At 45.0% G+C, this 18253-nt stretch overlaps 1 protein-coding gene across 1 annotated transcript in view; it reads left to right on the top strand.

The window, feature by feature from the left end:
* The window catches only part of ALK (ALK receptor tyrosine kinase), a 1590950-nt gene that overhangs the window by 845715 nt on the left and 726982 nt on the right, over positions 1-18253 (top strand). Inside the window, exon 4 of the mRNA XM_063919418.1 lies at positions 14116-14311. Within this exon, the coding sequence (XP_063775488.1) occupies positions 14116-14311 (196 nt within the window). The remainder of the gene's footprint in view (positions 1-14115; positions 14312-18253) is intronic.

Raw genomic sequence — 18253 nt, 5'->3', positions numbered from 1 at the left:
TTTCCTCCGCATGCTGGTACTTGTGGTTCTCCAAGTACCAGCTTGCGGGGGAGGCTTGCTGGGACTTGTAGTACTGCTACTAAAAACAATATTAATTTTTTGACAAAACGGCTATCAGCCTCCCATCCGCAGCCCTTGGATGGGGGGGGACAGCCTCGGGCTTCACCCCTGGTCCTTGGGTGGCTAGAGGGGGGGGACCCCTTGATTGAAGGGGTCCCCACTCCTCCAGGCTACCCCGGCCAGAGGTGACTAGTTGGTTATGTAATGCTAGGGCCGCAGGGACCTAGATAAAAGTGTCCCCCGGCTGTGGCATTATGTATCTGGCTAGTGGAGCCCGGTGCTGGTTTCAGAAATACGGGGGACCCCTACGCTTTTTGTCCCCCGTATTTTTGGAACCAGGACCAGGCGCAGAGCCCGGTGCTGGTTGTTTAAATATGGGGGAACCCCTGGCATTTTTCCCCCCATATTTTTGCAACCAGGGCCGGCTCAAAGAGCCCGAGGCTGGTTTGGCTTAGGAGGGGGGACTCCACGCATTTTTTTTTTTTTAAATAACACTTTCCCACCCCTTCCCACTGAAAAACATGCACGGATCTCATGGATCCGTGCATGCCTATCCAAACACGGGATAAAAAAGCAGGTCTGTTTTTTTTTAGCACTTTTTCACGATTTGTATTTCAGCACGGCAGTGTTTGGCTATTGTCGGCAGTGTTTGTGATTTGCACTTTTTAGTAAATGACCGATTTCTACCAAATTGCAGGCGTATTTGACCGATGGTGTATTGATTCGTATTTTTTTCCTAGGACTTCCAAAATATTACGAATGCCCTCATCACTGCCGAGATTTTTGCTTAGTAAATTCCCAAAATGACACTTTGAAGAAAAAACGTAATCTCGGTCAAAATCGGGACCTTAGTAAATATACCCCCTAGTGTTTATTTTCTCTTTTAATGCACAAGCTCGCCCAGGCCGATGTAATACTGGTATTCCCACTCGTTAGCAGCCTAGATATAAGCACCAGAAGATAGAAAGCGGGGACATCACTACTGTGTCAGAGGCGGCAGAACTAGGACACATTTCCCATTTACTTGCTGTGACCTGAGTGGATAGTAATAGCTATGGAGCTGTTTGTTGGCTGGGAGAATTACAGGGAATGTCAATGAGCGCCTAGTTGTACTGTACACGGACTAAGCTTATTATAGGGTGGTTCAGAGGTGGACGCAGTTCATGCAGCCATTTCATGGTCATTCCTACTGATGAGGAAGCGCAGCCACCCATGCACGGCTTGGAATGGAAAGAAGGCCACTGGTATTCCCAACAGGATGATACGCTCCAACGTAAGCCATATTATAAGTAAATACTACCTTAGTTTAACGTTTGGTCCGATGCACCCAGATTTTTCTGGTTTGTGAATAACACCCCAACTGCAGCTGACTGTGGCGGTCATTACAGACAGTGAGCTCGTTCTAGACATATTTCTGTGACAAATGATCAGTATCATATGTTCCTCAAATTCTGATTTTTATTCCCCATAAATAAAAATCAGAGCAATAAATAGTTGAATTCTCCAGAATTGGTGGTATTGGTTCATACTTTTATTTGATTTACACAGCTATAAAGTAGCGAACCAACAACTGTAAAAAACATGAAATATTGCTGGAACTTGCTGCTGCTGTCAGTACACTATTAGATTACGCTTCCACTCTTACTTTGTTAGTGTTTGGTTTGCTGGTATGCATTTAGGACAGCCATTTTGTTGTCTATTGATGTTTTAGGACAGCCATTTTGTTGTCTATTAGTGTTTTAGGACAGCCATTTTGTTGTCTATTAATATTTTAGGGCAGCCATTTTGTTGGCTAGTGAAGTGAGTACACATCTTATTGTTTTAGGACAGCCATTTTGTTGTCTATTGGTGTTTTAGGACAGCCATTTTGTTTTCTATGAATGTTTTAGGGCAGCCATTTTGTTGGCTAGTGAAGTGAGTACACAACCTACTGATTAAAGACCATCTGCTTTGTTGTGATATCATAGGGTGATCATATTATCCCTTTTACGTGGGACACTCATGGGTTACACAGGTTCTGTGGCTGGCGGACTTCAAGCCTACATTTCAGCTGGTTTTAATCAGCCGCAGAACCTGTGTAATCCATGAGTGGCCCAGGTAAAAGGGATAATATGGTCACCCTAGCCCATATCATCACTGTTGGTATTCTCTAAGATGCACTGGGGGAACTGAGAAATAAAACCCTATCATCAGCAAAACTCCCCACTTCCACAGACCATAGCGCATTCTCAGGGAAGGTGGGAGGGGCAGGGGGTCATAACGCAGCACATAGCATGTAGGGCTTATACTAGCAACTGCCTGGTTGCTTGTTAGACTAACCGCCATTATCAGTAATCTAGCTTCAGATGAAACCACTTGGACCATTGGCTTTTCTTACTAACCATCTAAGTTATTTCAGTTAAAAATACCGTTTTGCGCAATTCTAGTCTAGACTATTTTCACGTAGGATCAGCTGCTCATTCCGCTGGTAATTTTCTGCCAGATAGTTAAGTTATTTATCCGGCTGCATAGGATTTAAATAATGTGAAGGTTACGAACCCAATCCAGTCACATACTAGAAAGAAACAATGGAATATACAGATTACATTAAATGCTGGGAGGCTCTCAGTGGGATCACTTTCATCTGTAGAGATAGATTACGTTCCTGTGGATTCATCAATTCATTTCACAGCAGGTTTACAAGCCAGGCGCTCCTAGCATCTGACTGGACAATGCATGGCAGGTACTGGAGGATCCGGAGACCTGGTGCCAAGGTGTCAGGGAAAGAGAAGTTAATCAATCCATTATTCTGACACGTTCAGCATTTCTAGGGGTTTGTATGTCCAGCTGTGCGTAACTGTGCTCATAGCAATTAGGAACGAGACATAATACTGCTCTTCCGAGCTTACTGATGTGACGGTAACACTAAAAACAGGCTCTTTCTCAATGCAGCAGCAATAATGTCTCTGTTCCGGCACCAACATGCTGGGAGGATAAAATTTACTGTGACCAGTACAAATAAACTTCATAGCATAACAAGGAAGTGTGACAGGTGGATGAGTATAAGAGAGAACCCTGTTACAAACCAAGAGCGACTACGCAGTAATAAGTTATGGTACAGCGCCACCTACTGTTCCTCCACTATAGTTTACCTAGCCTGTAGCTGTTGCCATACACCAAGAATTATTACACGACTATCCTATTGAGATAAATATATTTATTGCTATTAGGTCAATAGCCGCTTCATAATTCCGCCTCATTGGTACCTTGAACGGAACTTACAGTTTTAATGAATCCAAAACAAACAAGGGATCCAACTATGGGAGGATGAAGTTTTGCTTCGTTTTCGGATCCGAGCCTGGTGGGAAATACCGAGTTGCGACTCGGATCTACTCGTAACATGGAAGTTCGGGCAGTTTCAGTTTCCTTGGAAACCGAACCACACATCTCTAATTGAAACACATCCATGCCCCCTTTATGCAACGGCCACATTAATGGCTTGCAGGGTCCCATTTCTGCAGATTGGAATGTTGGGTGGCATTTATCACTAAGGGGCTGATTCTGAACTGGGCGCAATGGCGGTGTTCTCAAAAATATGAGATTTTTTATTTGTGACTGCGCATGCGCCTATATCTTTAAAGAGTCGCACAGCGCATCCATCCCATGGTGTCTGCGTACAAAGCTGCAGTACTGACAGTGCCGCGCTGATTCTGGAATGTATTGTGCGTAGAGATGTGCACTTGAAATTTTTCGGGTTTTGTGTTTTGGTTTTGGGTTCGGTTCCGCGTCCGTGTTTTGGGTTCGACCGCGTTTTGGCAAAACCTCACCGAATTTTTTTTGTCGGATTCGGGTGTTTTTTTTTAAAAACACTAAAAAACAGCTTAAATCATAGAATTTGGGGGTCATTTTGATCCCAAAGTATTATTAACCTCAAAAACCATAATTTCCACTCATTTTCAGTCTATTCTGAATACCTCACACCTCACAATATTATTTTTAGTCCTAAAATTTGCACCTAGGTCGCTGGATGACTAAGCTAAGCGACCCTAGTGGCCGACACAAACACCGTGCCCATCTAGGAGTGGCACTGCAGTGTCACGCAGGATGGCCCTTCCAAAAAACACTCCCCAAACAGCACATGACGCAAAGAAAAAAAGAGGCGCAATGAGGTAGCTGTGTGAGTAAGATAAGCGACCCTAGTGGCCGACACAAACACCGGGCCCATCTAGGAGTGGCACTGCAGTGTCACGCAGGATGGCCCTTCCAAAAAACCCTCCCCAAACAGCACATGACGCAAAGAAAAAAAGAGGCGCAATGAGGTAGCTGTGTGAGTAAGATAAGCGACCCTAGTGGCCGACACAAACACCGGGCCCATCTAGGAGTGGCACTGCTGTGTCACGCAGGATGGCCCTTCCAAAAAACCCTCCCCAAACAGCACATGATGCAAAGAAAAAAAGAGGCGCAATGAGGTAGCTGTGTGAGTAAGATAAGCGACCCTAGTGGCCGACACAAACACCGTGCCCATCTAGGAGTGGCACTGCAGTGTCACGCAGGATGGCCCTTCCAAAAAACCCTCCCCAAACAGCACATGACGCAAAGAAAAAAAGAGGCGCAATGAGGTAGCTGTGTGAGTAAGATAAGCGACCCTAGTGGCCGACACAAACACCGGGCCCATCTAGGAGTGGCACTGCAGTGTCACGCAGGATGGCCCTTCCAAAAAACCCTCCCCAAACAGCACATGACGCAAAGAAAAAAAGAGGCGCAATGAGGTAGCTGTGTGAGTAAGATAAGCGACCCTAGTGGCCGACACAAACACCGGGCCCATCTAGGAGTGGCACTGCAGTGTCACGCAGGATGGCCCTTCCAAAAAACCCTCCCCAAACAGCACATGACGCAAAGAAAAAAAGAGGCGCAATGAGGTAGCTGTGTGAGTAAGATAAGCGACCCTAGTGGCCGACACAAACACCGTGCCCATCTAGGAGTGGCACTGCAGTGTCACGCAGGATGGCCCTTCCAAAAAACCCTCCCCAAACAGCACATGACGCAAAGAAAAAAAGAGGCGCAATGAGGTAGCTGTGTGAGTAAGATAAGCGACCCTAGTGGCCGACACAAACACCGGGCCCATCTAGGAGTGGCACTGCAGTGTCACGCAGGATGGCCCTTCCAAAAAACCCTCCCCAAACAGCACATGACGCAAAGAAAAATTAAAGAAAAAAGAGGTGCAAGATGGAATTGTCCTTGGGCCCTCCCACCCACCCTTATGTTGTATAAACAGGACATGCACACTTTAACCAACCCATCATTTCAGTGACAGAGTCTGCCACACGACTGTGACTGAAATGACGGGTTGGTTTGGACCCCCACCAAAAAAGAAGCAATTAATCTCTCCTTGCACAAACTGGCTCTACAGAGGCAAGATGTCCACCTCATCATCATCCTCCGATATATCACCGTGTACATCCCCCTCCTCACAGATTATCAATTCGTCCCCACTGGAATCCACCATCTCAGCTCCCTGTGTACTTTGTGGAGGCAATTGCTGCTGGTCAATGTCTCCACGGAGGAATTGATTATAATTCATTTTAATGAACATCATCTTCTCCACATTTTCTGGATGTAACCTCGTACGCCGATTGCTGACAAGGTGAGCGGCGGCACTAAACACTCTTTCGGAGTACACACTTGTGGGAGGGCAACTTAGGTAGAATAAAGCCAGTTTGTGCAAGGGCCTCCAAATTGCCTCTTTTTCCTGCCAGTATAAGTACGGACTGTGTGACGTGCCTATTTGGATGCGGTCACTCATATAATCCTCCACCATTCTTTCAATGGTGAGAGAATCATATGCAGTGACAGTAGACGACATGTCCGTAATCGTTGTCAGGTCCTTCAGTCCGGACCAGATGTCAGCATCAGCAGTCGCTCCAGACTGCCCTGCATCACCGCCAGCGGGTGGGCTCGGAATTCTGAGCCTTTTCCTCGCACCCCCAGTTGCGGGAGAATGTGAAGGAGGAGATGTTGACAGGTCGCGTTCCGCTTGACTTGACAATTTTCTCACCAGCAGGTCTTTCAACCCCAGCAGACTTGTGTCTGCCGGAAAGAGAGATCCAAGGTAGGCTTTAAATCTAGGATCGAGCACGGTGGCCAAAATGTAGTGCTCTGATTTCAACAGATTGACCACCCGTGAATCCTTGTTAAGCGAATTAAGGGCTCCATCCACAAGTCCCACATGCCTAGCGGAATCGCTCCGTGTTAGCTCCTCCTTCAATGTCTCCAGCTTCTTCTGCAAAAGCCTGATGAGGGGAATGACCTGACTCAGGCTGGCAGTGTCTGAACTGACTTCACGTGTGGCAAGTTCAAAGGGCATCAGAACCTTGCACAACGTTGAAATCATTCTCCACTGCGCTTGAGACAGGTGCATTCCACCTCCTATATCGTGCTCAATTGTATAGGCTTGAATGGCCTTTTGCTGCTCCTCCAACCTCTGAAGCATATAGAGGGTTGAATTCCACCTCGTTACCACTTCTTGCTTCAGATGATGGCAGGGCAGGTTCAGGCGTTTTTGGTGGTGCTCCAGTCTTCTGTACGTGGTGCCTGTACGCCGAAAGTGTCCCGCAATTCTTCTGGCCACCGACAGCATCTCTTGCACGCCCCTGTCATTTTTTAAAAAATTCTGCACCACCAAATTCAAGGTATGTGCAAAACATGGGACGTGCTGGAATTTGCCCATATTTAATGCACACACAATATTGCTGGCATTGTCCGATGCCACAAATCCACAGGAGAGTCCAATTGGGGTAAGCCATTCCGCGATGATCTTCCTCAGTTGCCGTAAGAGGTTTTCAGCTGTGTGCGTATTCTGGAAAGCGGTGATACAAAGCGTAGCCTGCCTAGGAAAGAGTTGGCGTTTGCGAGATGCTGCTACTGGTGCCGCCGCTGCTGTTCTTGCGGCGGGAGTCCATACATCTACCCAGTGGGCTGTCACAGTCATATAGTCCTGACCCTGCCCTGCTCCACTTGTCCACATGTCCGTGGTTAAGTGGACATTGGGTACAGCTGCATTTTTTAGGACACTGGTGAGTCTTTTTCTGAGGTCTGTGTACATTTTCGGTGTCGCCTGCCTAGAGAAGTGGAACCTAGATGGTATTTGGTAACGGGGGCACACTACCTCAAGAAATTGTGTAGTTCCCTGTGAACTAACGGCGGATACCGGACGCACGTCTAACACCAACATAGTTGTCAAGGCCTCAGTTATCCGCTTTGCAGCAGGATGACTGCTGTGATATTTCATCTTCCTCGCAAAGGACTGTTGGACAGTCAATTGCTTACTGGAAGTAGTACAAGTGGTCTTCCGACTTCCCCTCTGGGATGACCATCGACTCCCAGCAGCAACAACAGCAGCGCCAGCAGCAGTAGGCGTTACACGCAAGGATGCATCGGAGGAATCCCAGGCAGGAGAGGAATCGTCAGAATTGCCAGTGACATGGCCTGCAGGACTATTGGCATTCCTGGGGAAGGAGGAAATTGACACTGAGGGAGTTGGTGGGGTGGTTTGCGTGAGCTTGGTTACAAGAGGAAGGGATTTACTGGTCAGTGGACTGCTTCCGCTGTCACCCAAAGTTTTTGAACTTGTCACTGACTTATTATGAATGCGCTGCAGGTGACGTATAAGGGAGGATGTTCCGAGGTGGTTAACGTCCTTACCCCTACTTATTACAGCTTGACAAAGGCAACACACGGCTTGACACCTGTTGTCCGCTTTTCTGTTGAAATACCTCCACACTGAAGAGCTGATTTTTTTGGTATTTTCACCAGGCATGTCAACGGCCATATTCCTCCCACGGACAACAGGTGTCTCCCCGGGTGCCTGACTTAAACAAACCACCTCACCATCAGAATCCTCCTGGTCAATTTCCTCCCCAGCGCCAGCAACACCCATATCCTCCTCATCCTGGTGTACTTCAACACTGACATCTTCAATCTGACTATCAGGAACTGGACTGCGGGTGCTCCTTCCAGCACTTGCAGGGGGCGTGCAAATGGTGGAAGGCGCATGCTCTTCACGTCCAGTGTTGGGAAGGTCAGGCATCGCAACCGACACAATTGGACTCTCCTTGTGGATTTGGGATTTCGAAGAACGCACAGTTCTTTGCGGTGCTTTTGCCAGCTTGAGTCTTTTCAGTTTTCTAGCGAGAGGCTGAGTGCTTCCATCCTCATGTGAAGCTGAACCACTAGCCATGAACATAGGCCAGGGCCTCAGCCGTTCCTTGCCACTCCGTGTGGTAAATGGCATATTGGCAAGTTTACGCTTCTCCTCCGACAATTTTATTTTAGGTTTTGGAGTCCTTTTTTTACTGATATTTGGTGTTTTGGATTTGACATGCTCTGTACTATGACATTGGGCATCGGCCTTGGCAGACGACGTTGCTGGCATTTCATCGTCTCGGCCATGACTAGTGGCAGCAGCTTCAGCACGAGGTGGAAGTGGATCTTGATCTTTCCCTAATTTTGGAACCTCAACATTTTTGTTCTCCATATTTTAATAGGCACAACTAAAAGGCACCTCAGGTAAACAATGGAGATGGATGGATACTAGTATACTTATGGATGGACTGCCGAGTGCCGACACAGAGGTAGCTACAGCCGTGGACTACCGTACTGTGTCTGCTGCTAATATAGACTGGATGATAATGAGATGAAATCAATATATATATATATGTATATATAATATCACTAGTACTGCAGCCGGACAGGTAGATAATATATTTATCAGGTAATGATGACTGATGACGGACCTGCTGGACACTGTCAGCTCAGCAGCACCGCAGACTGCTACAGTAAGCTACTATACTATAGTAGTATGTACAAAGAAGAAAGAAAAAAAAAACCACGGGTAGGTGGTATACAATTATGGATGGACTGCCGAGTGCCGACACAGAGGTAGCTACAGCCGTGGACTAACGTACTGTGTCTGCTGCTAATATAGACTGGATGATTGATAATGAGATTAAATCAATATATATATGTATGTATATATAATATCACTAGTACTGCAGCCGGACAGGTAGATAATATATTTATTAGGTAATGATGACTGATGACGGACCTGCTGGACACTGTCAGCTCAGCAGCACCGCAGACTGCTACAGTAAGCTACTATACTATAGTAGTATGTACAAAGAAGAAAGAAAAAAAAAAACCACGGGTAGGTGGTATACAATTATGGATGGACTGCCGAGTGCCGACACAGAGGTAGCTACAGCCGTGGACTACCGTACTGTGTCTGCTGCTAATATAGACTGGATGATAATGAGATGAAATCAATATATATATATGTATGTATATATAATATCACTAGTACTGCAGCCGGACAGGTAGATAATATATTTATTAGGTAATGATGACTGATGACGGACCTGCTGGACACTGTCAGCTCAGCAGCACCGCAGACTGCTACAGTAAGCTACTATACTATAGTAGTATGTACAAAGAAGAAAGAAAAAAAAAACCACGGGTAGGTGGTATACAATTATGGATGGACTGCCGAGTGCCGACACAGAGGTAGCTACAGCCGTGGACTAACGTACTGTGTCTGCTGCTAATATAGACTGGATGATTGATAATGAGATGAAATCAATATATATATGTATGTATATATAATATCACTAGTACTGCAGCCGGACAGGTAGATAATATATTTATTAGGTAATGATGACTGATGACGGACCTGCTGGACACTGTCAGCTCAGCAGCACCGCAGACTGCTACAGTAAGCTACTATACTATAGTAGTATGTACAAAGAAGAAAGAAAAAAAAAAACCACGGGTAGGTGGTATACAATTATGGATGGACTGCCGAGTGCCGACACAGAGGTAGCTACAGCCGTGGACTACCGTACTGTGTCTGCTGCTAATATAGACTGGATGATAATGAGATGAAATCAATATATATATATGTATGTATATATAATATCACTAGTACTGCAGCCGGACAGGTAGGTAATATATTTATTAGGTAATGATGACTGATGACGGACCTGCTGGACACTGTCAGCTCAGCAGCACCGCAGACTGCTACAGTAAGCTACTATACTATAGTAGTATGTACAAAGAAGAAAGAAAAAAAAAAAACACGGGTAGGTGGTATACAATTATGGATGGACTGCCGAGTGCCGACACAGAGGTAGCTACAGCCGTGGACTAACGTACTGTGTCTGCTGCTAATATAGACTGGATGATTGATAATGAGATGAAATCAATATATATATGTATGTATATATAATATCGCTAGTACTGCAGCCGGACAGGTAGATAATATATTTATTAGGTAATGATGACTGATGACGGACCTGCTGGACACTGTCAGCTCAGCAGCACCGCAGACTGCTACAGTAAGCTACTATACTATAGTAGTATGTACAAAGAAGAAAGGAAAAAAAAAACCACGGGTAGGTGGTATACAATTATGGATGGACTGCCGAGTGCCGACACAGAGGTAGCTACAGCCGTGGACTAACGTACTGTGTCTGCTGCTAATATAGACTGGATGATTGATAATGAGATGAAATCAATATATATATGTATGTATATATAATATCACTAGTACTGCAGCCGGACAGGTAGATAATATATTTATTAGGTAATGATGACTGATGACGGACCTGCTGGACACTGTCAGCTCAGCAGCACCGCAGACTGCTACAGTAAGCTACTATACTATAGTAGTATGTACAAAGAAGAAAGAAAAAAAAAAAACCACGGGTAGGTGTTATACAATTATGGATGGACTGCCGAGTGCCGACACAGAGGTAGCTAGCTACAGCCGTGGACTAACGTACTGTGTCTGCTGCTAATATAGAGTCTAGACTGGATGATAAATGATTGATAATGAGATGAAATCAATATAATATCACTAGTACTGCAGCCGGACAGGTACTATATATATTTATTATGTAATGACTGATGACGGACCTGCTGGACACTGTCAGGTCAGCACAGCACCGCAGACTGCTACAGTAAGCTACTATAGTAGTATGTATAAAGAAGAATGAAAAAAAAAAAACCACGGGTAGGTGGTATACAATATTATATATATATATATATATTATATACAATTATATATATATATATATATATATATATATATATATTAAACTGGTGGTGATTGATTATTAAACTGGTGGTCACTTCAGGTCACGTTGCAACTTGCAACTAGTACTCCGAGGCCTAAGCAGACAATCACAAAATATATTATTATACTGGTGGTCAGTGTGGTCACAACAATGGCAGTGTGGCACTGACTCTGGCAGCAAAAGTGTGCACTGTACGTTATATGTACTCCTGAGTCCTGCTCTCAGACTCTAACTGCTCCCCACTGTCAGTGTCTCCCCCACAAGTCAGATAATACACTTACAGTCACACTATCTAATCTATAAATATCACTTCAGCAAGTAGTATAGTAGTATACAGTATAGTAGTACTCCTCCTAATAATGCTCCCCAAAATACTGTGTCTCTCTCTTCTCTAAACGGAGAGGACGCCAGCCACGTCCTCTCCCTATGACTCTCAATGCACGTGTGAAAATGGCGGCGACGCGCGGCTCCTTATATAGAATCCGAGTCTCGCGATAGAATCCGAGCCTCGCGAGAATCCGACAGCGTGATGATGACGTTCGGGCGCGCTCGGGTTAGCCGAGCAAGGCGGGAAGATCCGAGCCTGCTCGGACCCGTGTAAAAAAACCTGAAGTTCGGGCGGGTTCGGATTCAGAGGAACCGAACCCGCTCATCTCTAATTGTGCGTTACTGGTCGGTGACTGGGAGGTGGCTAAAGAGATGCATAAAGGTATTCTGTCTGGTGGGCGTGTTATGGCACGTCTGCATTTTTGTAGGCCCCCCCACCACCACCGTATCCTCCCCCAAAAGGATACGTGTCACTCAGTTTGTGAATAAGTCCTCCCTCTGTCTGCTGTTGCTATTCAATTGCCGCGCAGTGCAGCCATGACGCATGCATAGTGGTCAAAACTCACTCCACTGCATCCAACAGAGACATTGCGTCCGGCTCTGATTCAGGCCTCTTTGTTACAGTTTTTCCCAACCTCCCATCCCTTTTTGGGTACGGTTTATTAGTGTTTGTGTGCGGCGGTAAAGAACGGTAGTTTGTTTGCCAAGTTTTAGGCTTAGTGGGTACGCTCTCCTTGCATTGTGGTATGGAGTAAACCAATTGTCCTGGACGGGAAATGTTTACGCCACCTGAACGGGTAGGTTGTGGAATGGAGAGTTGGACACCAACTACCTGTATTGGTTTCTGTGTGGGTATGTTTGGTTTTCCTGTCCGTTCTTTAGTGACGCCACCATTTAAAAATTTGAATTTAAAAGTCGATAATAAATATGACAAACATTTTAAACGCCAGAAATGCTGTCTGTGTTTTTATTCATAGTGGTTAAGTAAGTTATATATATATACTGTATATAGTGGTTAGGTACAGGTAACATTTAAAGGGGTAACACGAAGCCGCTAGTGAGTTTAATCCTTTGATCTCTATTCGTGTTTTTGTTTTATTATTTTAATGATCCACAAAAAAACGTTGGCAACTCCCGTCTCCTAGAACTGCCTGTGTATGGAGGCAGGAGGGTTGCAGGGATAATATAATATCTGGAAATTGCTTTCTTACTGTTGTTCGATTGTTTGCATGCTGATTTGTTGATTTATGGTGGTCATTCCGAGTTGTTCGCTCGTTGCCGATTTTCGCTATACTGCGATTAGTCGCTTACTGCGCATGCGCAAGGTTCGCAGAGCGCATGCGCTTAGTTATTTTACACAAAAGTTAGGTATTTTACTCACGGCATAACAAAGCTTTTTCATCGCTGTGCTGATCGTAGTGTGATTGACAGGAAGTGGGTGTTTCTGGGCGGAAACTGGCCGTTTTATGGGAGTGTGCGGAAAAATGCAGGCGTTCGAGTTGCAAAACGCAGGAGTGTCTGGAGAAACGGGGGAGTGGTTGTGCAAACGCCGGGTGTGTTTGTGACGTCAAACCAGGAACGAAAAGGACTGAGCTGGTCGCACTGGCTGAGTAAGTCTGGAGCTACTCAGAAACTGCTAAGAAATTTCTATTCGCAATTCTGCTATGCTAAGATTCACTCCCAGAGGGCGGCGGCTTAGCATGTGCAATGCTGCTAAAAGCAGCTAGCGAGCGAACAACTCGGAATCACCCCCAATGTTATTAAATGATTAACATTTACTTGCATAGAATCAGCATAGTCCATTGTGCTTTACAGTTAGGAGGAAAATAGCAATAAAACAAGACTGGTTGATAACAGAGAATCAGATAAGAGGGCCCTGCCCATAGGCATACAATTTATAGGGATACAGAAATTTGATACATGAGGGTATGTGGTACAGTACATAGTGCAAATTGGTCCAGCTTGATTGTAGGTTCTTGGTGCCTTGTATGAGCCGATCACACAGCAATGTTGACCTGCAGTCAGCAGGATGTGTGAATGTAGAAAGAGAACACATGTAAGTTTTGTGAGAACTGTGTAGAGTGGAATAATTAGGTAGAGTATTTACAGAGGTTATTTGGATGGTTCTGGAAATTGATAAGCTGCTGAAGAGGTGAGCTTGCAGGGAATGCTTGCACATTTGGAGGCTACAGGAATTGTGTGTGGGAAAGCATAGAACTGTGGCTGTAACTGTGCGTGGGAGCGGGTAATGACTGTGGATAAGATTGTTGCAGTTTAATCCGGACTGTCAGTTACAATGGGGGAGATGTACTAAGCCTGAAAAGTGATAAATATCACTGTGATAAAGCACCAGCCAATCGGCTCCTAACTGTCATGTCACAGGCTGTGTTTGAAAAATGACAGTTAGGAGCCGATTGGCTGGTACTTTATCACTGTGATATTTATCACTTTTCAGGCTTAGTACATCTGGCCCAATGAAACACTGGGGGTCCATCCTACGGTCCAGCATTGTTCTTATAACATTATTTTACCTGTTTCTTTTATAGCTTTTATATTGTATTTTACAATGTTTTAGTGATCAGCAATGAATAATATTTGAATCGCTGTTTCTGTGTTCTAGGTAACTTTTTGTTCTACGCTTCCTCTGGAGGTCCCGTCCCTACGCTTATCAGTCCGTGGCTGCGGAGTAACAGCGCAAACTGCAAAGTGGAGGTGGCTGTCTTTCTCCAGAGAACCGGGAGATATATTGTCCGCCTGCTACCAGATAACGTGCCTATTTCTGTGGCCGAAGCTCCACGGACACTGGAGAAAAGTCGGTGAGTTGCATTTTACGCTTTTTAGCGCTGTTTACACATTTAGGGGGGCATTTATCAAAGCTCGGAGAGAAATAAAGTACTAATCAATCAGCTCCTATCTGTCATTTCTCAAACACAGTATGTAACATAGCAGTTAGGAGATGATTGCCTGGTACTTTTTTCTCCACTTTTTGTCTATCCTTTCTTTGATAAATACCCCTCTTAGTATTAAATTGAGCTGGCTAGTAACACACTTATGGCGGTGTCACACGAGCACTTGCCCAGGTTTAGAATTGCTCATACCCATTTTTATATTGGTTGGTAGTGTCGCAGGAAAAGGTATGTGGTCCGTTCATGTATATTCTATGTAGACTGGAAGGGGCTTTTATTGAGCACTTTGGTCACTTGGCAATTACAAGTGGCAGACTTAGTGTTTTATTGGGCGCAGTCAGACTCTGTGCTGTAAACGGGCAGCGCCCATTTGACACCACACAGAAGGAGAGATTGCGCTATTGTATCTTCACCCGTAACATAGTAACTAATAGATTTTGACGGCAGATAAGATCCACCTTGGCCCCTCTGGTCTGACCCTTTTTTTTTATTAACTTTTAGGTAACCTCAACCTTATTTGATCCTTATTTCTTTGTAAGGATATTGATATGTCTATCCCATGCATGTTTAAATTGCTCTACTGTCTTAGCCTCTACCACCTCTGATGGGAGGCTATTGCACTCATCCACTACCCTTTCTGTGAATAATTTTTCCTTACATTTCCCCTGAACCTACTTCCCTCCAGCTTCTCTGTATGGGATCCAGTCATGTCACCGGCGCTCGGAATCCCGGTGGTCACCATACCAACGCTGGGTTCCCGAGTGTTCACATGCCCGATAGTCGGCATGCCAACTAACAGGGACTATTCCCACTTGTGGGTGTCCGCGCCAGTCTCTTCTGCCAAACTCCACTGTATGTATATACTATATGGAAACAAGACACTAACTTACATATTTTTTTTATTTTTCAATACCTTTCTTCTTATGGTCACAATATTTGTTATCTATATACTAATAGTAGAAGGACGACTTCTATTAGTGACATATTTCTATGAAGCCGGGCACATCATAGACCAAATTAGATGTTGTAATTGGTTGCTTCATTTCAGAGTTATGTGGCAAAACATTCGCCAGCCATTTACATTGCATCACCATTGTGTTCTGGAAAATGTGACAGTTGGTGAACTCTCCCTTTGCACCTGCTGGGTGGTCTGGAAACTGTGACAGTTGGTGAACTCTCCCTGTGCACCTGCTGGGTAGTCTGGAAACTGTGACAGTTATTTGCAGCCACCCAATAAGCAGAGATTTTTCAACTACTTAACATGTTAAAAGGGGTAAAATGTTACGCCCAGCAAACCCTTGCCCTGTTGAAGCCGGTACCATCAGATAGTATTATTATTGTTAGTATAATGAAGATGATTGAGTATTTTTTTCTTTTCCTGCTTTTTTGATTGCAATAATCCCCGTGCACTTTAAATACAGTTATTGTTGTGTCCCAGGAATGTTTCTATGTTGGCCTAAATCTCAATTTTCCAGTATACTCCCCCTTTTGTTAAATAAGATGTATCATTAAAAGTTAAAGCAAAGTTTTTAGTAAAAGTTGCACAAGTACTTGTTCAAATCCTCAAATTAAAGGTGACTGAAGGTGGAGAAACCCTGTAATAAGAGTTTAGCACATATGCACCTGCAATTATTGGAAATGCTTTCAATTAGGTATAAGGGACAAGTACGTATAAGGCTTCTAATCTCTGGGAGTAGATTTCAGGCCTGAATTATGATGTAATGAACATGTTTATTTAGCTCCGCACTAAATGTGAGTTTAGTGGCCACAGTAATTTTTTTATGTAAAATACATTAAAATATATATTATTCTTCTACTATCACAATGATAACAGATTTATCGCCCCAGCATCGGCGTCTAGCGATGAGTTTGGCATCGCTTTCCCTGAAATCACAACAAATGTGTGTTGGCGAAGAATATGAAATGTGCAAACATCCTAATAGTCACTGTTAGATACGCTCGGATACAGAGAGAAACCGCTGAAGGAGGCACTTTCAGAGGCTGCGTAAAAAATGATGCAATTTATAACTTTGCTTAATCTTTAAAATACGGTTCATCCCATTTACGAGCCATATATTGCAAGATGTGTTTCGCTACAGTTTAGCAGTTGAAAAATACATTAGAGGACATTAGAACGGAAATCCAGGATGCCGCTGTTTGGCAGGAATCGATGCAAACTGTACACCTTTATTTCAGTGCTTGGATAAAGTATATAACGGGCCTGATCTATAGCCGCACGCAATGCCGAAGTTCAATGAGAGGTTGAGAGATTTCTTGCTACTGTGCGTGCATGAAAATCCTTAACAATTTCTATGGCGCAAGCTTTACACAGAGTGTACGCACAAAGGGCCATTGATCTTAGATGTGCGGGGGAGCCAGGGCAAGTCCGCCCTGCCCCCCCACAAACATGCGATAGCGTCGCACGGCGGCGCTTCGCATGTTTAGGGTAGCCTTCTGTCTACGCAGCCTAGCTACGATGGCAGGTGGCTTCCCGCCATCTTTTGGCTCGCAGCAACTGGGTGTGATGCCGCACAGCCGCCGCGGGCCACCTCGCAAACGGTCCAGACATGCCTGCATAGTATGGACCGCCCCCACCCCCCCAATGCAGTTACAACGTTCCCGAAACGCCAAGATAGTTAGAGATATGCCCGGATGACAATGTTTTGGTTTTGGGTCTAATTTATCATCATCTTTTAGTTTTGGCCAAACCACCCTCACATGTTTTTGTTTGGATTTGGTTTCTGGTTCAGTTTTGGATTCCTTTAAAATCGATAAACATTCTATGTTTCTAACATTGATAAAACATTTTTGATAAAAACAGCTAAAGCCATGTAATTGGGGCCTGTGTGCGTGCAATCTAAATCCAAAGTTCATCTTTTAAACTCACGTCATTAGGCCCCACCCACTCCATATGGAGCCATGATTCCCAGTATTATCTCCCCATCCTGCTCACCTCACAAGAAAATGGGTGGGATGTGGGAGATATGGCGACTCTTCCACGGGTGTTGGGGTCTACCCGAAAAATCAGGAGTATCCCACAACTTCCGTCAATCCTGGATGACTTAATTATTTCTAGAGTATAGTGTGCCTTACAGGGTGCCTACAGCCTCTGGGCACACACCCAGTAGCCTGTATGGCCATCCGTAGCATTCTAAGGATGCTCCAGGCAGTGCTGTAGTTCTTGGTGCCAGCGGTCCCATGCCCTACGAACACATGACATCATGACGGCAAAATTTCACTGCCCCTGCACTGCCGACCACACACGATTACCAGAGAATAACTTCAGTGGCCACAACATTTTAGCAGGCAACTGCCCTCATTGAAGCCGGAGTACCCTTCAGTCTATGGGTGCCAGGATTGGAGAAATAGGTCCTTGGCTCTTAAAGGGCCCCATACACTAGAACCATAATGCCCAATTTTGGCCATTAGGGGCCGATATATCGGATGAAATCGGGCATTTCAGATGTGTTTTACATCCGATCCGCGTTCTCGTGAGCATCGGATCAGATCCCCTAGATCAGTGGTTCTCAAACTCGGTCCTCAGGACCCCACACTGTTAACGTTTTCCATGTCACCCAGCAGGTGCACTGTGTATCACCAACTGTCACATTTTAAAAATCTACAGGTGACCTGCAAAACATGAACCGTGTGGGGTCCTGAGGACCGAGTCTGAGAACCTGTGCCCTAGATTGACTGTGCTGCACTCGTGATATGTCGGACCCCGCAGCCGATGTATCTTTTGCAATCCTGCCCCCCGGGAGGCTGCCGGGATGATCACCTGCGACATGAGGTTAGTATATGGGGCCCTTTACAAGTGGCTGGGAGGTGAGGCTTAATGACAGCATCGTGCCA

The sequence above is a fragment of the Pseudophryne corroboree genome, chromosome 4, assembly GCF_028390025.1.
Source record: "Pseudophryne corroboree isolate aPseCor3 chromosome 4, aPseCor3.hap2, whole genome shotgun sequence".
NCBI classification, from domain to species: domain Eukaryota; kingdom Metazoa; phylum Chordata; class Amphibia; order Anura; family Myobatrachidae; genus Pseudophryne; species Pseudophryne corroboree.
Note: the sequence above shows the minus strand (reverse complement) of the source record. Positions and strands in the feature narration are given on the sequence as shown.